At 44.5% G+C, this 24327-nt stretch overlaps 1 protein-coding gene across 4 annotated transcripts; it reads right to left on the bottom strand.

Annotated features, from left to right (window-relative positions):
• Positions 1 to 921: 921 nt before the first annotated feature.
• On the bottom strand, positions 922 to 24245 carry SFXN2 (sideroflexin 2). Of its 4 annotated transcripts, none has more exons than XM_081006223.1 (13): positions 24148 to 24245; positions 21602 to 21725; positions 18416 to 18580; positions 17562 to 17732; positions 16765 to 16863; positions 15833 to 15908; positions 15279 to 15364; positions 10815 to 10875; positions 8188 to 8254; positions 6751 to 6800; positions 5204 to 5253; positions 4808 to 4855; positions 922 to 3616 (listed from the first exon to the last, which is right to left on the bottom strand). In XM_081006223.1, exons 3-13 carry the CDS (start codon positions 18574 to 18576, stop codon positions 3517 to 3519), a joined length of 969 nt encoding a protein of 322 aa, XP_080862349.1. In that variant the 5' UTR covers positions 18577 to 18580; positions 21602 to 21725; positions 24148 to 24245; the 3' UTR covers positions 922 to 3516. The 4 variants fall into 4 exon arrangements, with proteins under 4 accessions (XP_080862349.1, XP_080862352.1, XP_080862350.1 ...); XM_081006226.1 differs by having other exon boundaries at positions 17562 to 17712; positions 24148 to 24240; XM_081006224.1 differs by having other exon boundaries at positions 24022 to 24151.
• Between the last annotated feature and the right edge of the window lie 82 nt (positions 24246 to 24327).

Below are 24327 nucleotides of genomic sequence, written 5' to 3'. Positions count from 1 at the left end.
TGTTCGGTCCCAGCTCCTGCCCACCTAGCAGTTTGAAAGCATGTCAAGTGCAAGTAGATAAATAGGTGCTGCTCCAGCAGGAAGGTAAACGGTGTTTCCGTGTGCTGCTCTGGTTCGCCAGAAGCGGCTTAGTCATGCCGGCCAAATGACCTGGAAGCTGTCTGCAGAAAAATGCCGGCTCCCTTGACCAATAGAGCGAGATGAGCACGCAACCCCAGAGTTGTTGGCGACTGGACCTAACGGTCAGGGGTACCTTTATCTTTACCTTTAAGTAAAGTAAAAATAAAATAAGGTTGCAGGAGATGCAGCTGGGAAATGTTCTGGAGTAGAGGCAGAAACACTCATCACCTCACCATCCTTCTGGAAATGCCTGCCACAACCCACTCACCTGTTTTACACAACCAGTTCAATCTATTCCATTCCAATATCACAAGCAGCCCAAGATAATGACTCTAATAATAGCCCTAGTAAAATCAATGGGGATTTCCATGTTGTCACTCAGCAGATTTCACTACTTGGGAAAGTGGAAGATTTCTCATGCTTTACAGAAAGCCCCAGCTATGGATCTACACAGGGTTCCCCAACATTTTTAAATCCCAATGCAGTAGAGTATTAAGCATGACTCAGAATATTGCATTGAAGATTCTGTGAATGTCACCAGTTCAAATCATGGAATGCCTGGGCTGTGTGTATCAAGGAAAGCAACAGCAGTTTAAGAATATTTGTTCTTATCACCAATGCTTAGATCAGGCTTTTGCCAATCCTATGGAGGATGGGAATTGTAGTCCAAGACATCTGAGGGACTCACAGTGGGCTGAATGGGTTTGTAGGTTCTACAGAAGCCTAAGCCACACAGCTGAATAAATACCACAAGCAGAAAGGACTCATAGCTCCAAATGTTTACAAGAGAAGAGCCAGGGACAATTTCTAAGTTTTATTCTGTTGTCTTTCCCGTACATGTAACAAAGCCTTTCCCTGGCAGGTTTAGTGGCGTGAGCTTTTCTTGACCCAATAAGCAACACTGAATGTCAGTTCATCCTGAACAATTCCAAGAATGGCAAAAAGCAAAAAATATTCCAATACTTTGCCATCCAATATGGCAGACTTTGGCTAGCACCAGCATAAACAAATATACATACACAATTGGGCAACATTTAACATAAAAATAATAAAACACATATAAAAATCAGTAAGCTCCTGGATTCAAACAGTCATTTTCAATGCAAGGCAAATCAGATCCTTAAAATAAATTGCTGCTTAAAATATCTACCAACAAGGGACAGACTCTCATCATAATTTGGCACATGTACCTTAAATGAATACCTTGCATGAGAGTCTTCCCGCCCATCAAGCATTCTAATTTCTGCATGCAATAACTTGATTTGCATAATGAAAGTATTTACTATTTAAAAAGAGCACATTTCAAGTGTTCAGAATACTTCACACACATTATCTCAATAATCATTACAACAGTTAACTTCAAGATTGGTTAGTATTATCACCTATGGGTTGGAGATGGGGTCTAAGGCTGAGATGCAGGACTAAGGCTCACCCAAAGCCACCTGGTGAGTATGTTGCTGACAGAAGATTTCAGTAAAGGACCTGCTCAACTTACACCTGAGTGAGTGGGAGCATCAGATGTGTGTTGTCTCCAGAACAGTGCAACACCCTGGTTTGGGAGAGGTAGAAAATATGCGCTATTTGCATCCTTAACCAGCTGCACGGACAGCATGTGTCTACACGTAGGCCCCATAGCTGCTTTTCTGTTAACCCCGGGTGCTGCCAAAGAATCAGCATGGGAAATGTCAACTATTTTAGAGTCAGTCTTAATACTAGCCTAAGCAAACTGGGCAACTTGCACTTCTCAATAAAGTGGCAAACCTGTGTTTGGAAATTACTTCAGAGCACAGGTGGGGGAACACACATAATGAATGTTCTTCTGGGGACCTTTCTAGCCTTACACTACTCATGTTATTTTTCTGTGCTGTATGTGGGTGTATCTGTGTTTTTTGTACAGAGAAGCATTCAGTTATGTGAACACTCACCTACACTCTAAAGTGGTACAGGCCAGACAAAGGGATGGACAACCTGAAGCCTAAGAGCCAAATGCAGCCCTCTGGATCTCTATCTGGTCTTTGAGAATCTTCCCAGGTCACACACCATCCCCTGCCCTGCTCCCCACCTTCTCTGAGTGTTTTTGCCTGTCTGGAATGTGTTCTTGAACTCTTACACTGCCTCTTGCATGCCTGGTTGGAGGGGGGAGGTTTGTGTGTGTGTAGACCCTAGCCTATAGTGAAAAGGTGTGCTTTACATTTGTTGCTCTGCCCACTTTCATCTCTGGCTCCATCCACCACTGGCCTGTGGGCCCCAGCAGGTTGACCAGAAGGGAATGTGGACAGCTCAGTTGGTTAGAGGTTGGTCCTGATAACACCAAGGTTGTAGGATTAAATCCACATATGGGACAGCTGCATATTCCAGCATTGATCGTCAGGGTCCCTCTTCCAACTCTACAATTCTATGATTCTAAGTGCTTGGGCTGAAAATAATTCACCACCCCTAGAAAGTACTCAGGGAGAACTAGGTTGCTACTGCATGAGCTGGTGGAATATTATTTTTCTCTGGAAAGGAATACTGGGGAGGCAGAACATATAGGCTCATCTTTCCAAATGAAAAAAGAAAACAGATTTCACATTCACCTCTCTCCCCAGTAGCCCATCTGTGCATGCATAGAAAATATATGTCCCACTGTGGTTCTTGAAAAGCAGTGGTGGCAGAAACATTATTCTAGTCCCATTCTCTTGATTGACTTGAGTTTGGGCCTATAGCCTTCCAGATGCTGGTGGACTATGACTCCCATCATCTCTGACAGCTGGTCATGCTGGCTACAGCTGATGGGAGCTGGAATCTAACAACACATGGAGGTCACAAGTTGACCACCTTTTGCAGGGTGTGCTTAAACGATAATTTCCTACACTGACCCCAAGTCACCTACCTTTACATGATTTATCTTAATGATTAAGCAGAGGAAATTGGTCCATCTGAAGGCACATGAGCAAATCAACACCATAGTGATACAGACCTATATTTTGATTTTGAGTCATCCAGTGTGAAGCCCACAGTAACTTCCCCATTTCACATCTATTTGGAGGTTTTGTACCCTTTAGGAACCAAGAAAGATTTTGACAAAGATAAGTTTGGCAGAGATTGCCTTGGAAAGACAAAATGCAGCACCCAGTTGGAAATCCCAAAGTTGCATAGAACACAGATAACGTATCAGAACGTAGCAGGAACTATATGGCCAGGAAGGTGGAGGAAAAATCCATAGTGAGGTTACAACACCTATCCCTGTGAGGAGTGCTGTACAGCTAAGAGCTTCATAACAGCCAGACTGGATCAGGCCAAAGGTCCAATTAGCCCAGCACCCCATTTCTCACAATGGCTAACAAGACGCTTCTCGGAAGCTCAAAGGCAGAGCACGAATGCAGGTCCAGGCAGCTCCCGAGATAGAGGCTTCATTCACAATCCCTTGTTAAAATAGACATAAGGCACATTGTCTCCATGTCTGGCCACAATCGATTGCCTGAGATCAGGCTCCAAATGTGAAAGGGCAATGGAGCTGGAAAGGAAAAGAAGAAAAGACTTGGTCCTCTATGTAGCTCAAGGCTGCCTAATATAAAGTGACATGGGAATGGGAGCCAATTAGGTGCAAAAAAAGTCACGTAAAATTTTGTACCCTGCCACGCACTACTTTTCTATAATTCTGGGCAAGTCACTTAATTTTGCCAGGTCTCCCCTAAAGGAATGGAGAGAGAACTGTAGTCTAGCAGGTGGGACAAGGACTGGCTACGCACCTGTTATGGGTAAAGAAACCATTCACAATCGGCTTTCCTGGTGCTAGCTGTAAATTTTAACTGAACAGTTTGATGAAGCAGAGGCTTGCTTAGGAGAGCCAGTCTGCAGCTGCACTTGCCAGGCTCTTTGTGTCACGTTTCTAGAGCACTGAGGAGAGTCTAGGCAACGTGGATTTCAAGCTGGCAGCAAAACTGCCCTTGCCTTTGTTCTCCCGAAGAGTAAGAACAGAAAAATGGAGGCAGATATCGAAATCAGCATTAAGTGAATCACTTAATACACTCCCTTGCAAACTCGGCCACATGGTAGATTCCATATTTATGTGTGTGCATCACAAGGCTTGTCTGCAAAACCCATCCTGAGTGGAACTGACACATAAGTCCCAGTCAAAGACAAAATGTTGTGGGTGCGTTTCTTTAGAAAATGTCTGGGAACCAGTGCCATAGTAAATGTTATAGTAAATCGTAAATATAGTAAATAGTAAATAGTTATGTACAGAGTCCACAGTTTTGCTTGTGTATGGAAGCGCAGAGGGAACACCCTGAATTAAAGAGCCACACACTTAGTGCCCCCCACTCCAAGCTAAGAGGCCAGAGAAGCTCTTTAGTTAGTCCAGAATCCTTCTGCTGGCTTCTTTCTCAAGGAAATTCAGTGTCACCAATTAGGAAGCCAGTCCTATTGAACTTGTGGGATTTCATTTTAGAGTAAACATGGCACAGGAGTGAATTGCAATTTTGGCTGCACACCAGCATGAATCATTCCTGTGTGGGAAAGATGAAGTAATTATTAAATTATACTATGCCTGCTCACAAAATGATGAGCAAATATCAATCAGCTGAAGGCACATGTGGTTGAAGACATGTGGCAATGCTGCCCTCCCAAGCCAGGAAGATACCAGAATTGTATAGGGAAGTCAACAGAGAGAATGTATAAAAAGAGAGAGGGCTAAGACTTGTACCTTCGTTGTGGGAAGAGTGCACAGGCAACCGGGACCATGAACACAAGGCTACAAGGCAAAGGCAGACGGTTAGAAATAAGGTTCAATTTTTTTTCTAGACAGCAAACCCAGCATTGCTATTCCACCTTCAAAACTGCTAAGAGAGAGGCCATACACATGGAAGAATTTTTCACACAGAAACGCTAGTATTGCATCTTGACTACTCCCCATTGCTTTTCCTCATCTGAAATCACCTGGTCACTCAACAGCTGTTGTGCTACAGAAGTAACCTGTAAAGTCTCTTGTGGGTATCCAAAGAGCTGTTTTATACCATACCCATTACCCACCACATTTAGTTTTGCCGTCTGTGCCTTAGGTTAGTACTCATGAAGGCAATATGACACACATAATACTTACAACCCTCCAACAAGTATCGTTTGCAATGGAGCATGGAGAACCTGGATTTTCTGCCAAGAAAGCAACAGATAAGAAAGTAAGAAACCAAACTTTCATACCAAAGTACAACGGTGGGAACCCATGGCCTTCCAGCTGAAGTTGGGTGCCAACTCCTATCAGCCCCAGCAAGCATGGCCAATGGTCACAGATGATGGGGACAATAGTACATCAAACATCTAGAGAGCCACATGTTCCCCATCCATGCCCTCTTCTCTGTTGGGATCTGACAATGCTGAACACATACTATGGAAGTCAGAAAGTGGCTAGGTTTTGCTTCAGTGTTTTGGCGGTCAGTCTGCCCTAGTGCTAAATTTACAGAGCTGTTCCAAGAGATAAAACCATGTAAAATTCAAACAGACAAGCTATAGGATAGAGGCTTGTGGGAAATCAGACATTGTTTAGGTTGAATGCGATAACCATAGACCCAATCTAGCATCCTGCACTGATTAAAGGTTCTCTAGCATCAATCAATCTGACACAGGTTACCCTACTTCACGCTAAAAGTGGGTAGGCAACTCCACCACATTACAGTGGAAACTTGTTCCACTGTCTGGTTGATCTCATGGTGAACAAGCTTTTTCTGCTATTCAACCTAATTCTCTGCTGCTACAACTAGATCCATTTTCTCTTGGCCCTTCCAAGACTTTCATTGCTTCCATATGCCACATCCAAGAGAGGGTTTCACTAAAGACTATACCCTGGTATATAAATGAGCAAGTTTGTTCTACAGTTTGCTGATCTAAGCACCATTTATACCTACAACTGTGTTTGCCAAAAATCATAATCTTGATCTTAGAGGAATTTATAGATAGGCTTTCCTGTTTATAGTATGAACACCTCCAAGAGATTTTTGAGGCCCAATCGAGAAAGAGAGAGGAGAACTAAATCATCTGCATACATCAATATTGAGAGCTTTCTATTTCTAATTACTGGAGAGAGGGAGTTTGCATTGGCTAAATATGGCAACTGATCATTATCATAAAAATTTAAAAGAGTGGAAGCCAGAATGCAACTTGCTTCACTCCTCAAGACATTTTAAAAGCACCGGTCATTTATACCATCTCTGATCCTCATTTCTGTATTGCTGTATAGTTCTTGGATCAATAGCAGAAGTCTGCAGTCAGGGTTAGCAATCTGAACTTTCTTCCACAGTCGGTTTCAATTAATAGAGTTGAATGCAGCAGAAAGCTCAATAAAGGTTACATAAAGATTATTCTTAATGTTCTTAGTTTATTTCCTTACAATATGGTTCAGAGTAAAACATTCATCAATGGTGCTGTGTCTTCCTCTGAATCCTGCTTGTTATTCATGAATAATGTTATTTTGCAACCAGTCTGATAATTTTTGAAGGTGATATTGTGCATATAGCTTTGAGAAGATGGCCAGCAAGCCAGTCAGCCAATAGTTTTGCAGATCCGTCCTATCCCCCTTTTAAATTGGGAAAATGGTACTCATTTTCATACAGAGGGCAGAAAATGGTGTTAAGGTATACTTCTAGAGCTACTTACCTTTATGAAAGGATATTTTTCTAGTCTCTCCATTATGATGGGCAACAAAACTGGAGAAAAAGAGAGCATTGGTTTATTCTAAGAAGAGATGTGGGATATTAAAGAGCCTTCCCTCCCCCGCTTCTCTGCCACTCCATGTATGCATGCTATGTAAACTTCAGCAGCGGAACAGCCTGACTTTAAGAAGCCACACAGACACAAAATATCTCTCCCTAGAGTCCACCCAGGAGGACTCTTCTTTCTTGATAATGCCCATGTATCCTGGCTCAAGGGAACTAATGGCATGCAAGATGCAAAAACCCAAAACAAATGAACAGTGGGCAATAGCTTCTTCACTGAGCAGCTCATCACCACATTTGCAGGTGCTCCTATTAACAGCACTTTAAATGGTTTATAATCAAAACACGTCCAAATGCTTATGAAGATATTTCAAGCACTCTGCAACAAACCTCTTCTGGTTTGAAGTGCTTTTATGCTGGGAGTCCAGGAGGACTTAGCCACATCAGAATGCCCAAACAGATAAAGATGGCAAGGTTCCTCCAGTGGCGACTTCTTAGCACACACCATCTATTAAAGTATGAGGAATAAATTTCCATGTACAACTAGTTTTAAAAGCTCTTCCTCAGCCTAGCCCTGCAGTGCAATAAGCAAACAGCGCACAGCCACATGCTCAGAAAGTATTCTCTTGCAGCTTTAGGCTTGTAAGATACAGATGAGGGGAATGGGGAAGGGGATTACTCAGACTTCCCGAGGTAGAGACAGGCCTTATTATAGAGACTTCATTGGGGGGGTGGAGGGGTCTTAGCATAATGACTCTCTTCCGCATTAGAGCAGCTTGCTTTCTGAATACCATAGTAAGAGCCAGATGAAATACAGTTTCAAAAGCCCACAATATTACTCACTAGAGCAGTGGTTCTCAATTTCGCTACTACCCACCCTCAAGGCCAATTGTGAATTGGGCAGTTCACTTTAATACCCCCCCCCCGAATCATTAACAAAACAAGTACCATATTATGAAAATCATTGGCCCCTGAACTGGTAAAATTATAGGGGAAAATTAGTACACTACACCAATGCAGTGTTATGAAAGTAAAACAAAATACAGTACAGGCTCTAGGGCTTGCCAGTCTGTTCAGTAAATATGGCCCCGATCAGCTGGATCAGAACAAATCAGCTGGGGTGGACAAAGAGGGAAGTTGAGTATAGGGCCAAGGTACAGGTATTCTCAAGTGTTCTACAATCTTCCTGAGTGGAGCTTGCAGACCATAGTTTGGTCTGCTTCTTAGGAGAGATCATTGACTGGAGGTAAAACTTCATACCTATCCTCCTCCTCCTCCTCCTCAGCTGAAGCTACCTTACATTAATAATCCATGTGTCATCTTTGGTGCCCATCCCATAATCTACTTGCCAAGCTATAGTTCAAAGGCTTTGCCTTACTCATGCCAGGAGCAGCCATGGCGACGCGGGAAACCACCACCTGAGTTATCCCCTTGATCGCAGCTCTCTGAAAGAAAGAGTCATGTTGTTCTTCAAATGATGACACACATAGAGGACCAATCATCTCAGAATGGCTGGCATCAGGCAAAGGGGGGAAATGCCTGGGCTGGAGACTTCTTGGTTTAAGTCTGTCTCCAACACTCAGATGGGCACTTTCATGGCTATTAAATTTTGAGAAAGGATACGTAAGGATGGGAAATGAAGGACTACTGAGAGAGCACAACCCTCTGACCGAAAATAGGGATACATTAAACATGGTTCCAACAGCAAGAGGATCAGCTACAAATGCTCCAGTGCATCTTGATGTTCCCATGGGACAGGAGGGCGGAACCTGTGGCCCTCCAGATGTTGTTGGACTGTAGCTCCTATCTGCCCCAGCCAGCATGACCAATGGTCAGGGATGACGGAAGATGTAGGCCAGCAACATCCACAGGTTCCCTACTCCTGCTACAATGGTGAGCCCATCTTCTGCTTTCCCTCTCTCTGTTGGTGCCCTACAGGACTCTGCTCTTGGCCCTCTGCTATTCTCGACACACGGCCTTTGGGTGACCTCATCAAATCCCACACTGCTGCCCAAGTCACTTATGTTTCTTTAGGGATCCATCATCGTCATCTCAAGCTCAACATGTGCAACACCAAACTTCTGATCTTTCATTCCAATCTGCTCTCTCTTTGGATCCACACCAACAGCAGCACTGTCTGTTCTGTTACACTGGGAGATAACGATGGGCACGTCTCTCTCTTTTGTTCCTCATATTCATTCTATAGCAAGCTCATGTCACTTCTCCCTTTTACAAGAGAGGTTGGGAAACTGCAGCCCTTGGTGGGAGAGAGAAGGAAGAAGCTCATACGGATGAAGCAATGGAAGCAAGTGATCTGACCCTGCTCCAGCAGCTTACTGCACAAGAAGGAAGAGAAAAAGGGGTTGGCAGAAAGAGAGGGAAGGAGAGAAGGACTACATTTGCCCCCTAACTGCACGTGACACCCCCACCCCCACTGATCTTCCCAGGGGAATGTGGCCCTTGGCAAAGGGGTGTTACCCACCCCTGATTTACAACACTGCAGAAACACAGCCTTTCCTCTCTGGCATCTCAGCAAAAACTGAACTATGCCCTGGTCATCTCTTGCCTGGGCTTACATTGTCTCACCAGAGTTCCAACTGAAGAATGCTGTCCGAATGCTGTAACTAACTGAAATAACTGCACGTCCTCCCCCTATTTACCCTTGTCTCCATTGTTTTCCCTGTGCCAGATTTCAGATTGCAAGTAGGGGCCTGTTCTCTAAGGATGTTTCTTTTAGAAAGTATTATCTGAAGGTCAACAAGCTTCGTGTTTCGGCAGAGCAAGAGATACAAAAATATGCCGCTTGGGCTTTATTTGTAGCAGAACTGGGAATAGCAAAGCGTCCAATGCTACCTACAAAGAATCTGCATAGCATCTGCATTCTGGGTTCTTTCTTTAGACATCTGTGTCATGAAGAATGCATGGTGTGTGCCAATGCAAGCTGAAACATATCTTGTTCCCTGCTAAAGCAATTTTTGAGTACGGCTCCAGCTCTCGGGGTCGGAAGGCAGATTAGAAGCGTAAAGCAAGAACCCTTAAAATCATAAGCAGGTAGTAGTGCAAGCCAGTGACCACCACCCCAACTCCACAAGATAGATAGGTTTGGTTCTCTTGGGATGCCAAAAGTCACTTATCTGAAGCAGCCATCACTTCCCCAAGAATATCATCTGATGAAAGGTTATGGCCTATGAAAGTTTATTGGACATGCGCACAAATAAATCTTTAAGGCAAGGATGGAGAACCTGTGGCCCTCCAGATGTAGCTGGACTACAGTTCCCATTATACCTGATAAATGGTCATGCTGGTTGGAGCTGATGAAGGTTGGGAATTCAGCAACATCCAGAGAGCTGCAGGTTCCCCCTGCCTACTCAAAGTCAGAGGTGGGGATCTGGATCCGGCTGGCAGGTCAGACTGTTCTCTCTTCCACCTCTTGCTGGCCATGATTGACATGTAGGCAAAGCCCCTTGCAAAAGTGCTATCTTGTGGAGCACTTTGAAAGGGGCACGGCAAGACCCAGCCATCAGCCAGCAGTCGGGTCTTGCAGAGTGCTTTGCAGGCACTAATAATTTTGGCTGAGCCAGGTCATTGGCTGCCCCACATCTGATGCCTTATATGACAACAGGTGTAGAACAGGTAGGCATGGCTTGGGTGCAGCGGCCTGAGAGGCAAAATGCAGCGGTCTGGCAGGCCTAATTAGGCCTGGGGCCGGAGGTTCCAAAAGCCCAGCTTTAAGACATAACAGTAGCTTTCATCTTTTCACAACTCCCTGTTGCCCTTTTTTCTCTCTCCCCCAAGTGCTGATATTGTGCCCGACTCCCAAATCCTCCCTAGGATGGTGAGATCACAAGTACACAAAAAGGGCAGCATTTTAAAACCTGAAGTGCCTGCATATCCAGGTCTCTCAATTCCTTTGGCTGTCAGCAAGACAAATTCCAAATGCTTTGTTCCTCCAAACACAGCAATGATGACTCGACATCTCCAAACTCCTGAGATGATGGTACTTACCTTGGACTTGCCCAGAGGGTTGTCGTTCTCATCAGTCACTGTGATCCCATTTATGAGTTCCCTAAATGCAAACACAAACACACCATCTTAGACATTGCAACTGACCATGCTGAACTTTAGAACATCCACACATTTGAGACCACCATGCTCAACATCTGAAGCATGCTTCTTCCTTCCCTCTGCACAACAAATACCCCTGCTTTGGTCAGGATATTCAGCCTTCATTCTCATGATCCTCACAGCAAACCACCGAAAGAGAGAGCCTTGAAGAGCGGCTCAAAGAGAACACAGGAGATAGAAACTATAGCAAGACTCTGCTACATGTGGATCCTCAGAACATCACATTTCACTTTTTTGTGTATGTGCAAACAATAGACACCGACTCTGTCTGACTCAGACATTGTCTGAGGCTCTCTAATTATGTCATGAAATTATGACATAATTATATATTGTTAGGCACCAGGCAAAAACATTCCTCTTCTCCCAGGCCATTGGCTAATTAAGCGAATTAATTTGGCTAATTTAAACATAGGGGGTTTTATTTTGTCTGCCATTATTTTACATATTTCCTGTTTTTATATTGTAAACGAGCCTGTGATCCGCAGTTGAAGGGTGGTATATCAATTTAATAAATACATAAAATAAATAAATGAAACATGAGGGGATGCCTAGAACAGCAAAAGGACCCAGATCCCCAATCCCAAGAAAACCCTAAGCCACCATTATCTTAAAATGACATAAGGGCAGTGGTGGGGAGCAGCGGCGGAGCATATGACTGCGCTGCCCAGGGTGGGCGCACTCCAGAGGGGTGCGGAGGGTGCCCTCCCAGGCATGGGATAGCCGCTTGGGTGCACGGAGCAGCATGCGTGCCCTGCAGCTGGGGGCGGAGCGAGCAGCTGACGGCAGACATTCAGCGCACTGCCTGCCCGTGACTCCCAAGCCTCCCCCAGCTGTCAAAACGAAGGAGGAATGAAGGAATGCCGCTGGCAAAGTAGAGCAGCTCCCCCCTTCCCCCGACGGCTGGGGGTAGGCTTGGGAGTCACAGGCGGGCAGTGCGCCAAATGTCACCCCCCCCAGCGAAGGCACCTAGGGTGATCCGCCCCCACCCCACCCCCTTCCTCTGTCCCTGGTGGGGAGGCATTAGAGTTGGCTATAGGACAGTCAGAATCGACTGGCACAGCTACAGTCAATTTGCAGCAGAGGCAGAAAGCTGTAACGGGTGTGTTTGTGTATGAAAGGAGTATGAGCTTAGCTCAGGTATCAAAAACAAATTCTTGAGCTGCACACATACCCAGAGGCACTCTGGTTCGTTAGTTCTGAGTGTACACACATCCCCCAAGCCTCCATTTGTAGCTCGCTCAAGTTCGTGGACCTTGGGGTTCTATATACAGTGGTACCTCTAGTTATGAACTTAATTCGTTCCGGAGGTCCTTTCTTAACTTGAAACTGTTCTTAACTGCTTTCACTAATGGGGCCTCTGGCTGTCGCTGCACCGCCGGCACACGATTTCCGTTCTCATCCTGGGGCAAAGTTCTCAACTCGAGGTAACTCTTCCAGGTTAGCGGAGTTTGTAACCTGAAGCGTTTGTAACCTGAGGCGTTTGTAACTCGAGGTACCACTGTAAAAGGCAAGGTAGGTCCTGCAACTTCCCTACCCTGCTGGGCAAAGAGAAAAGAGGGTGAGAGAAAGAGAAAGTGAAAGTGAAAAGGGATAGAGGCCTACCCACATTTGACTCCCCCACCCCCCACTCTCAGCATATTCCACACCCCAGAACTACTCCCAAACAACTGTGGCACTTAATGTGTGTTTGTGGAGTTACTTGATCCTCCTGATCTGAATCCTCACCTCATCTTCCTCCCAATCACATGGCTTGTTTTGTGCTGATATGCTCTCTCGTTTTGGAAACCCAAGGCTCCGTTTTTCACTAATGAATTAGGAAAAATCTGCTCACAGAACACTGGAGGGTCTCATGGTAATATACTCTAAAAACTCTTAAATCCCTTGCAGGCTACTGTGCTTCATCAGTATGAGGAGCATCCTATTGCTGAGATGGTGTATCTCACAAGACAACAAAGCATCTGAAACCAATTTGATGGTGCACTGCTGCCGCCTAGTGGCCCCCATTAACAAAAAAACCCTGCATACATATCTCCAAAGAGTCATGGGATTTCCGTAATAAAATTATTTATTCCAAATATTCATCTGAATATTTATATGGAAGACGGAACACATCTGGATAACTAAAGGAAGCATTTGTAGTACCCCCTCCAGCAAATTAAACGCCTGGACAAAGTGCTTATCCACTATGTTCATAGTTTCTTTTTTTAAAAAGTTGCCTCCATTTGAATGAAGCCTATCACTGCAACATTTTCCCTTGATTTAAGGGGGAAATCTATCAACAAAAGCCACGGAAAACATCTTGCAACTAGTTTCTGGCTCAATAAGAAGGTGACATCTCAAGCATTACTGTGAGCCCATTTCATTTTTGCAGACAGAGGCAGAATGGAGCTGGGGTATCAGAGTATTCTGGTGACACAGAGAGCCAAGAAGGAGCTCAGTGTTTGAAATGGATGCTTGATGGTTGTGGCTGTGAGCAGGAATAGATTACCCCTCTTTATAGCAAACTACACAGCCATTAAAAACCACACCACAACTGCGTAACCAGCAGTAAGCAGAGCAGAATTTTAACATATTTCTGTAATCTTAAGGTTTGACTTCTGTATGCATTCTACCTGGGGCCTACCACTTGTTTTAATGTCCATCATTGCATTTCTTTATTCTGGGCAGGTCGGGTCTGCATGCCCTGTGCTCTGTATTTCATGTGTCTAATTGTTTTTGCCCATGTCACTAAGGGTGGCTGCTGCAATCTCATTCACATGGAAATTAAGTTCATTGCAAGCCAAGTTATTTCCCTTTAACCATCACTGGTTGTACATAAAAGTAAAAAGGCAATCATGGGGAAAATTTGATTTATATTTTGTGTAATCAGAGTATAATGATTACCTCATCAAATCCAAAATAAAGAGCAATGAGAATTCAGCCTAGTAGAACTGATTTTTTCCCATTTGTCTCTGAATCACTGATGCCTCAATTACCCTGCTGACTTAGTCCTTAGGCAATATATTAAAATTGTATCCGACTCTGGTTTGTGCTCTCATTTTAACAACTGGTAAATAATACTAATTGACATTGTGTTTTAAACTATTCCAACTGTTTATTTTCTAAGTGAACAAAGAAAACAGAGTATTGTAGTATATGGGGTTATGGGCTGGGAAAATGTGAGAAGAGAGGTCAAAATGGCAGTAGGACTGATTTTCTATTGAATCGGTTAGAACCAACCAGCCAAATCCACATAATTAGCTGTCATTTTTCTGCATTTTGCTTTAAGGATGCATCTAGACAGCATTTATGTTGCATTTGTGTCTGGGTACCTAACCTCTGCACATGTTCTATATATGTGCATGCTTCTTCCTCCAGGGACTGTGGCTCATGTTTTGGGCTTGCTGTTGTTTTTTAATAAATGCTGAATTTGTGAAACTGCACCTATATAGAGAATTCATGAATCTAATTAATTTCCACACACACACACAAAAAGCAGGGCAGGGAGCAAGGGACCTTGGGATGCTGCTGCAAAGAAACTGGTTTGTAGGGTCATAACATATGCAAGTTCAGCTGAGGATAAGAGAAGTTATACAATATTAGCAAAATGTACAGGAAGTAAGTGGAATGATGCAAGTTTACTGTCCGGGGAGACAGGAAACCATTTCAACAGTGGAAGAGCAACAGTGCAAGACTACTGTCCACACCTATCATGCAAAAGCTTATAGCTCTTCATTGAGTATAAACTTGTGTCTGAAGGTTAAACACACACACACAACACACACACACACACACACACACACACGGAAATGTAGTGCAAATGGTGAAAAATAGTAGGATGTTGAAAGAACAACAAGGACTTATCACCCACATCTTAGGACATACTCCATGACACACTATATGAAATCAGTTTGCGTTTTCATCAACAAAAATGGTCCCACCCATTATGTTTTTGACTCAGCACTCAATGTGTCTGTGTTTAGATACCTAATGCCCAGGATTTTAAGACTAGTAGTTTAAATGGAGGCCCAATCACCTCCAGAGAAGTAAATACACTTTGGGAAGGAAATGGAGCTTCCTTTCTGGTTTGTTTACCCTGCTGCCTCTTCTGCTATCAGCAGTGACTTTGGAAAGCAGCTGTATGAGTGAGCAAGTGAGTTATTATTAGATACTGGAGGAGCGGGGAGAACTCAGGTGTCCTTATTCCCAGGCAAATGCCTTTACCGCTAGGTAAAGCAGAATTCCTTCTTTGAAGCAAAGGCCTGGGCTGTGGATGGCAAGCAGAGCACAGCATCATGACATTACAGCTCACCCCTTCACCCCTCCCGCCTTAGAAGGCCACTTGAGCTCTACCTAGAGACTTACTGCTGCCTCATCAAGGGGATGTTGACGCAGTTGGCAGCAGCTACCGCTGCAAAGGGGACCCAGCGTGCCACAAGGGATGGCGCTCTCTGCAAGGAGACAGGAGTGCAATTAGGAGGAGGACCAGATCTTCAGAACTCTGTGTGTGTTTTCAGGAAGGACACAGTGCCTATGCTATGGATACCATAGGCCCTGTATGCCTAATACCAAGATTTATTCCATTTCTCCCAAATTCTTATAATGAATATACATCTGTTTACAATAACATACAACAGTTGAAGCCAAGGAAGGAAGGGAGGAAGGAAGGGAGGAAGGAAGGAAGGAAGGAAGGAAGGAAGGAAGGAAGGAAGGGATGGGACACATCTCACAGCCAAAATAAGCTGCGTCCAGGATGGTGTGCCTTCCAATTATCCCTTTGTACCGTTCCCAAGGCTGATGCATAAGAAGCAGACAATCACACTTCCACAGCTCCGAAGACACTGGAGGAAGATTGCCTCCCTGCCTGCAGCCTTGCTGCCCCTTTGTGGTTAGAAGAACGAAGCATTTTCCTACGGTACCTTGGTGTAAAGGTTGAGTCCTACAGCAGTTGCCAAGGCAGTGCTGGTAGCAGTGAAATAAGCAACTCCAATTTGCCTGGAATCATCCAAAGGGTAAACAAGTTAGGTCCATAGACAGTCCATCTCAGTTCATGAATTGTGCAACAGAGGGACTCCTCCACACCACCAGTGTGGTCTTATTGTGGCAGGCTTATTCACTACCTGCCATCCCTACACTGTTGGCTCTCCAATAGACACAAGACATCCAAGAATCTTTCCAACTCTAGCTCTCTGATCCAATGGGAGGGGAAACAGAACCACCATGAAGTCTATTGCTGTAGACAGAGCATCAAGTTGCCTAACAACAGCCTCTTCCCCACTTCAGCTGGGTAAAAATCTACCATCATACAGTCTGAGGTTAAGCCATCCATGTGAATAAGCTATGAATATCACACATAGGGGCAATAAGAAATGAGGTCTTTGATTCTGCCACTCCAAAAGTACCACCAAGCTCTGTTCACTGGAGCCCGTTTCAGAAGTGCCAAGTACCCTATCAACTTGATAGGGTTACTATGACAAATGGATGCATAGCAATTTGTTTGCATCATCCGATTTCCCCAGAGGGCGCCTCCTGCCAATGTAGTCAAACTATTCCAGCTGATAGAGCAAATCCTAGCTTAAGCCAGACAACAAGCCTGACATGCTAAAAGACTGAGTGAAATTCAGTGTTGCTCACTTCCAGTTGTTCCACCTGCTCTCCAGATGGAATCATCCCCCTCCTTCCTTGCATGCTATTCTGGATATTCTCCTGTCCATTTCCCAGAGCCAATTCCAGGGGTTGTACAGGGGAAGAGAGAGGGGGGAAGCACCGCTGTGTGGAAGGCCTTCTGTTGATGGGGTTGGTTAGGTGAATCCTGCCTCATGCCATCAGGTAACCCTAAACAGGTACTCACTTGAGGGAGATGGGGCTGGCAGCATTCCGGTTGGTGTAGTTCACAATGGCATTGAAAGACTGATTCACCCACTGCCAGAAAACTACAGCTGGAACTGTCCTGTAGGGAAGGGAGTGAGAGAAAACAGATCCAGAAGCCAGAATAGGATTGTGCATCCATTTAAATAACCAAAAGTGACACCACTGTTATCATTTTTCTGGCCCAAGGTGTTCACCTTTGTCAGACTTGGCCTTTAGTTGCATGCAACACCAAGCTAAAGCAGGACTTACAGTGAACAAGCAAACGTGCAGGCTCCTGGTTGTTCAGCTGAGCTAAGCCATGGTGTTTTAAAAGCACTGGCTGCACACAGATATGACTTTGTGAGTGCACTGTCTGTCTGCTCAGCCCATGCATAGACTCTGCCTGTGTTCAAATCCTCTCGGAAGTCTCCTTTACAGTTTAATCCTACCTGTGTCTACTCAGAGGTAAATCTTATTTAATTCAATGGCTCCTGCTCACACCCAAGTGGGATTAGGATTGCAGCCTTAGTTACAATTAGTGTCTGCTACTAATTTCTGCAATAAAATAGCAGGTGCACAGTGCTAAGGATTAATTGCCTGAAAAACATTTCACTGTTAATGTAGCACCTCTTGAAGACCGATCTAGAACAGGAATAAAAATGGGAGAAAGTAGCGCAGGCACGATAAGGAACAGATTTCAAAATTCAGTTGAGATCACCAACGCTTGAAAGGAATAAACACCCAGTATTCCATGTCTCACAAAAGCAACTTCCTGAAACAACACTCCTCCCTTCGTACCTGTAAAACTGCAGCATGCAGCCTGTGATAGCCATTCCCCCGGGGACTTGAAAGGACATCCTCCCTATCAAATTCATCTTCTCACCAGAGTCAGGGTGGAAAGCGGAGTCATAAAGCTTCTTGGCATAGAACAGCTGCTCTTGGTTGGTTCCTGGAGGCACAATGCCTGCCCTGCAGGCATGAGAAAGAAGTAACTGTTCCAGCACCATTTTTCTAATACCTCGAGCCTCCAAACTGAATAGCAGCACCCTCCCTCTGCTACAAAGTTAAGCACTGGGAATCTGGGAGAAACACTCTCACAGAGCGCACAGACGCACAGGCACACACACACACACACATTCTTAAAAAGGTAAAGGTACCCCTGACGTTAGGTCTAGTCGCAGACGACTCTGGGGTTGTGGCGCTCATCTCACTTTACTGGCCGAGGGAGCCAGTGTTTGTCCGCAGACAGCTTCCGGGTCATGTGGCCAGCATGACTAAGCCGCTTCTGGCGAACCAGAGCAGCGCATGGAAACGCCGTTTACCTTCCCACTGGAGCAGTACCTATTAATCTACTTGCACTTTGACGTGCTTTCAAACTGCTAGGTGGGCAGGAGCTGGGACCAAACAACAGTGTCTAAATCCCTACATGTCCTTTATGGTATTTTTTCAACACCAGGTCCAGGATAGAGAAATTCTGTTAAAGTGTTGCCTCTCTCATCAGATCGAGGTTTGAAAATGTATTCAGGTATTCACGTTTTCTGTAATAGACTCTAGAGTAACATGGACACTGTGCCACCAGTTTTGTGAATAAACCTGAATATGATCTATGCTTGGATCATGCAAGAGTCCCAAATGATAGTTGCCCAGGCTACCTGCAGGTCTCCACCAATGCCTTTGCTGAATCCAGTTCATGTTCTGACACCAGCAGCGTCCTTGGGTCCGTGACGTTGAAAAAGTGCTTCACACGCCCCATAAAAGTGTTCTGGTCCCAGCGAGGTATGTCAATGTTAAATGTGGTGACACTGGCTGCCATTTTACTGCACAGTAGAAAAGGAATCCGCAGGTCAGTGCATGAGCTCCATGGTTTACCCAAATAAAACCAAGGATTATGGTTGGCACGTGTGTTCACCTGGAGATGGCGACTGCCCTTTTAAAAGCTACAAAGTTTTGAGAAAGGCTGCATCTGTGTTAACTCTTGCCCTGATGGTTTAGCTGTCCTGCCCATTCTCCTATGTGAAATAGAGGAAGCCCCGCCACCGCTGCAAGACACTGGTAGGAAATGCAACTTCTGCACACTTTCTTTTTAAATAAACAGGTGCTATTGCCATAGGAAAGGCAATAATGCATCCCATCAGCACAACCATATCCACTTGCACTAAAGAACTCTCCTGTGAACTCCTCAAAGCTGCTCCGGAGGACTGAGGGAAGCCCTAAAAGAGCTTGAGGGGGCACAGCGCTTAAATGGTGCGTGTCAGGCAACCAGAGTTTATCCAGCTATGGCTATTTTGCCACAAACACACAGAGGCCCAGGAAGGATAAAGATGTGCAGAATGAGTGGCACATGCCTGGCACATGAGTGATGGCCATGATGGCAAGGTAGAATTGTGGTGACTGATACCAGTTTTTGGTGTAAAACCTGGTGGTCTCCACAAGTTTTACAAATTAGAAACCTATAAATTGGTGATATATGCACGTGTGTGTGTGTTATACAGAGTCTCAAGGTGTGCCTGAAAAATGAAACTATTAGATTCAAAGGAATGCAACTAAGAAAAGAGGCTGGGAAATTCTGTGAAAATCCCACTCTCCAAAGAACAAGTTATTTATTTGTTCATGCTATGAACTTTGGCATGAACTGGATCACACTGTGACTTTTCAGCCACAGAAATACACAGAGGGGAGGGAGGACTTTATTACCTTGTTGTTCACATATCGTACACTCAGCATGTATGGAATCTACAGCATAATCTTTGCTAAGGTAATTGCTATACATTCCAAAGAAATTCTATGCATACTCTGTTAAAATATTAAACAGCAGCCCTCCTTAGTACCACTGAAAGGTTAGGACTATCCATAACCAAGAGAAATTTCTTATGCAAACAGCCCCTGGCCAGTGTCTTTATGAGGTATAAGGCATTACCAACTACAGTGGTACCTCGGGTTACATACACTTCAGGTTACATACGCTTCAGGTTACAGACTCCGCTAACCCAGAAATAGTACCTCGGGTTAAGAACTTTGCTTCAGGATGAGAACAGAAATCGTGCTCCGGCGGCACGGCGGCAGGAGGCCCCATTAGCTAAAGTGGTGCTTCAGGTTAAGAACAGTTTCAGGTTAAGAACAGACCTCCGGGATGAATTAAGTACTTAACCCGAGGTACCACTGTATCTGGAAGTCTTGGGAGCAACTACAGTTCCCATTTCAAATACAGTGGTACCTCGGGTTAAGAACTTAATTCATTCCAGAGGTCCGTTCTTAACCTGAAACTGTTCTTAACCTGAGGTACCACTTTCGCTAATGGGGCCTCCTACTGCCGTTGTGCTGCCACCACACGATTTTTGTTCTCATCCTGAAGCAAAGTTCTTAACCCGAGGTAATATTTCTGTGTTAGCGGCGTCTGTAACCTGAAGCACATGTAACCCGAGGTACCACTGTATTGTGACTCTGATCCCTAAATAATTAAATTGGGGAATTCTCCAAGAAATTAAATGTTGTTTAGTATTAATTACGTTTCTTCATACCTTTCCCTATGTTAAAATCCCATCCATTTTGATATTATATATGCAGATTTTGCTGAATTCCTTACCCAGAGTCAAAAACTTTCCAAAAGGATTCAAAGGATATACACAAATAGAGCTATAACTGGCACATAAGTTGTTTTTAAACTCCTCTTCATCTGCTTCAACCCCACTGTTTGCTTTAGTCAGAGCACAATACAGTACAGTTGTATCTCGGGTTACAGACGCTTCAGGTTACAGACTCCGCTAACCCAGAAATAGTACCTTGGGTTAAGAAATAGTACCTTGGGTTAAGAACAGAAATCGTGCAGTGGTGGCGCAGCGGCAGTAGGAGGCCCCATTAGCTAAAGTGGTGCTTCAGGTTAAGCACAGTTTCAGGTTAAGAACGGACCTCCGGAACGAATTAAGTTCTTAACCCAAGGTACCACTGTATATGTATTGAAAAATTAAATGAACATAGTAAAAAAGAATTACTGCAAGAAATGAATGGAGATTTAACAAGACAGGCAAGATTTAAAATATCTTGTCCAGGAAAAATATCAACCTCTCTGAGAGGTCACATCTGACAACAAGGTGATAGGTAGTGTGGCGAAGAACAAAAGATAGCCAAGATTTATAAAATTTCATTAACAGTCAAGATGTGTAGAATATTTTACTGGCAGTTTAAGTCAAGGTACCATACTCAGCAAGAGTATAGCTTACCCTTGTGGCTACAGAATAATTAGATCTCCAAAGGCATGACTAAGACAAAACAGAATTAAGTGTGTATAGGCACAAACTGCCCTTGACCTCTGGATAAATATTCAACTTGTTCTGTTAATGGGCAGCAGTCTCTGTCAAGTAGAGAATTCTCATCTAACCGGTGGCTGGAATAAACAGGAGGATATTGGTATAGTTAAATGGATTTATGCTGGGACTGTAAGTGGGAGAGCTGGGGGGAAACGAGGCTAGACATCAAAAGGAAAAACACACAAGTGCTGATTATCTTTTAGTTACCAGAAATTGAAAGAGACACACTATTAAGGGAGATAAGCCCTAGAAAAGGTAGAGAAGGCCTTCTACTGCAGGCAAAACTCTGGTTGTTTCAGATTCTGAACCCTAATTTTGTCTAAAGGAGAGGATTAGAAAATGGTGATCCTGGATCACCAACTCCAGTATTTAACTGTGAGTACTACCTCAGCAAACTATAGCTTTCTCCAGGTGTAGCTTCTCCCCACCTATAAGAAGACAACTGCACACACCAGTCACATGCTAGATAGTCTCACACTTTGCAGAGAAATTATCAGTCTGGTTTTCCTCACTGGAAGGTTTTGCATCACCAACCTTTTAGAATTCTTTGAGGTAGTCAATGAAGATGTAAGCAAGGCTGAAATGGTAGACAGTATATTCTTGGGCTGGACTTCTAGGAATACTCGGCAATCATGGGCAATCGTTTATAGAGCAGTAACTGGATTAAAAAACACACAAAGAGATAATAATAAACAGTTTTCACAGCTGAAGCAAATAAACCCTACTTTTCACTTAGCTCATATTTCTCTCAACTTCATGTCTCCAACATGTCTCCTCAGATTCCTGCTTTTCAGACACTGCTTACTTTGTCCCTGTTCCTTGAACCTCCTTAGTAGGTCCCTCTCCTTCCCTTTGTAGCATATAGTCCCTGCCCAAATCTTAAGTCACGTTCAAAATAAACCCCCTAGTTAAGCCCATTCCAGTTCTGCCATTCCCCTCGCCACATCCTCTTCAGGTCCCTCTCCCCAAGTATACTTTATAGGTAGGGCAGAGCTTTCCAAAGTTTTCATGTTGGTTTCACACTTTTTAGACATACATCATTTCACGACACAGTAATTCAGTTTTGCTAGCAAACTGGGGGTTAAACTAACCCCTTTCCAGACCTAGAAGAAGCATGGGGAGCGTTCGCACGACATACCTACTCACTGCAGCCAACACATTAACGTGTAGCGACACACAGTTTGGAAAGCTCTGGGATAAGGGGTTGTTTCCCTACATCACAGACATCTTGCCATTCTTTAGCCATCCCCTATGTGGCATTAAAACCCAGTCAAAACAATAGCCTTCTGTTCCATAGAAGTTGGACTGCAAACCATTTAGTTTCCTGAGCAGTTGAACACTGTTAATTGCCATTTGACTGAAGACAAATTGAGAGATTGGGTTGAGTCCTGTAATTGGGGTGCCACCACTGAGAAGGTCCTGTTTCGTACAGCGATTTCCTGGACAATACTCATCCAGGGTACCATAAGTAGGGTCTCCCCTGCAGATCTCAAAACTCAGTTTGGCTGATACTATGGAAAGTGTTAACTCAAATATTTGGGTTCTAAACCATTCAAGGGTTTATACATGAGTACCAGCACTTTGAATTGGGCCCAGTAACTCACTGACAGCCAGTCCACTGTTTTCAGGATTGGTGCAATAGGATCCCAACTTGCTTCTCCAGATAGCAAATGGCAGCCACATTCTGAACTAGCTGCAGGCTCTGGATTCTGCCCAAGAGCAACCCCTTGTAATGTACAGTCTAATTAGGAGGTTAACAGAGCGTTGATTACTGTAGCAAGGTTAACCTAGTCCGAGAATGGCTGTAGCCAATGAACCAATCGTAACTGAGTATACATACTCATTACTTCAGGTGCCGTGTGAGCCTTGCTTAACATTCACAAACACCAGCAGTTGGAAGGGTCAGCTATCATGATAGTCCAATACTGAAAGACTAGGGGGCGGGGGGCCTGAAGAATTGTACAGATAGTAAATATTTTGTGTCCCCTACTCCTCTGATAATCTCCACCTCCACCACAAACCCACAAACAGTGGCACTCTTAACTCCTCCTTATGCACACTACCCAGGCAATATCCCTCCAATCAACCAATCATTGCTCAACTACCACACACACAATCCTTTTGATATCAACTACCCTGACGATTGAAAGTGTGACAGGTAAAGGGCAGAGAAACTGACAAAGTACTGTACAAAAAGTTACTGTAAATACATAAGGTGCATGAAGAAGCAACCCAGTTGTTACATGATGCAGAACTGCTAAATTTCTACATAATCAACAGGGCCACAGATGGTTAAAGAACAATTACAACAATCTCATCAGGAGCAGCCAGCTGTTATTCACCACCTTAAAACATAACTTGGCAGTGACTTCTCACTCTACTACCCCTGCTCTGTGGAAATACTGTGTATCAAGTGTAGAACAAGCCTATTAACTACAACTCTGTTTATCTCTAATTACCAGATGAGAGCACAAACAACAGGGGATACCTATTCCCATTATGCACCACTTGTGGATCACGGTTTGTACACACACCGTACACTTAAAACACACAAGTCTTCTGGGAACTGCAGTTTGTGAAGGCTGCTGGGAACTGTAGTTCAGCTAGGGTGTGTGCGTCTGCTGTAACTAAATGGTGAGTACGCAGCCCCAAACATCTCCATCCTCTGTCCAATCTGCTCTTCTCTCATGCCACGGAAGTTGGCACGCCAGTGCCTACCTTCACTACTGAACTCTTCCGCTTCACACCCCGCAAAAATGAGCGACATTCTCACAGCTGCATGTATATGCATATGCATACACACACAAACGTATATATATAACAACAGGTTTTCCTTCTAACAGTGCAGAAACACTCAGTGTCACTAATACCCTAAGAGCGCAGCACCACACATGCCTCGCGTCTTGCCAAACTTCTCCCCTTCTGCTACATTACTTATTACTTATTATTATTACATGTTGTCCTTCCCTCCCCGGCGTGTCCTGCATTCCGCGGGAAAGCAAGCCAGGCCGCCTCTATGGTTTTCTCTTACTCTAACTCCTAACTCCTCGTGGCGCTTCCCGACTACCTCTCACTCCTACCTGCAGCTCGCCAAGCACCAATCAGCAATGCCGCCGCCTTCCTTTCTCGTGCACATGGGCACCGCTTCTAACCCCGCCCCGCCGAGGATGCGTGGCTCTCCTCAGCCAATGAAAGGCTGGCTTAGTCGCGTCGGTGCCTGCGTCGACGCAGGCCGCATGTATCTGACGAAGAAGGAGGCT

The sequence above is a fragment of the Podarcis pityusensis genome (genome assembly GCF_964106645.2).
Source record: "Podarcis pityusensis genome assembly, chromosome: 5".
Classification (NCBI taxonomy): domain Eukaryota; kingdom Metazoa; phylum Chordata; class Lepidosauria; order Squamata; family Lacertidae; genus Podarcis; species Podarcis pityusensis.
This window is presented reverse-complemented; position numbering and strand designations above follow the sequence as displayed.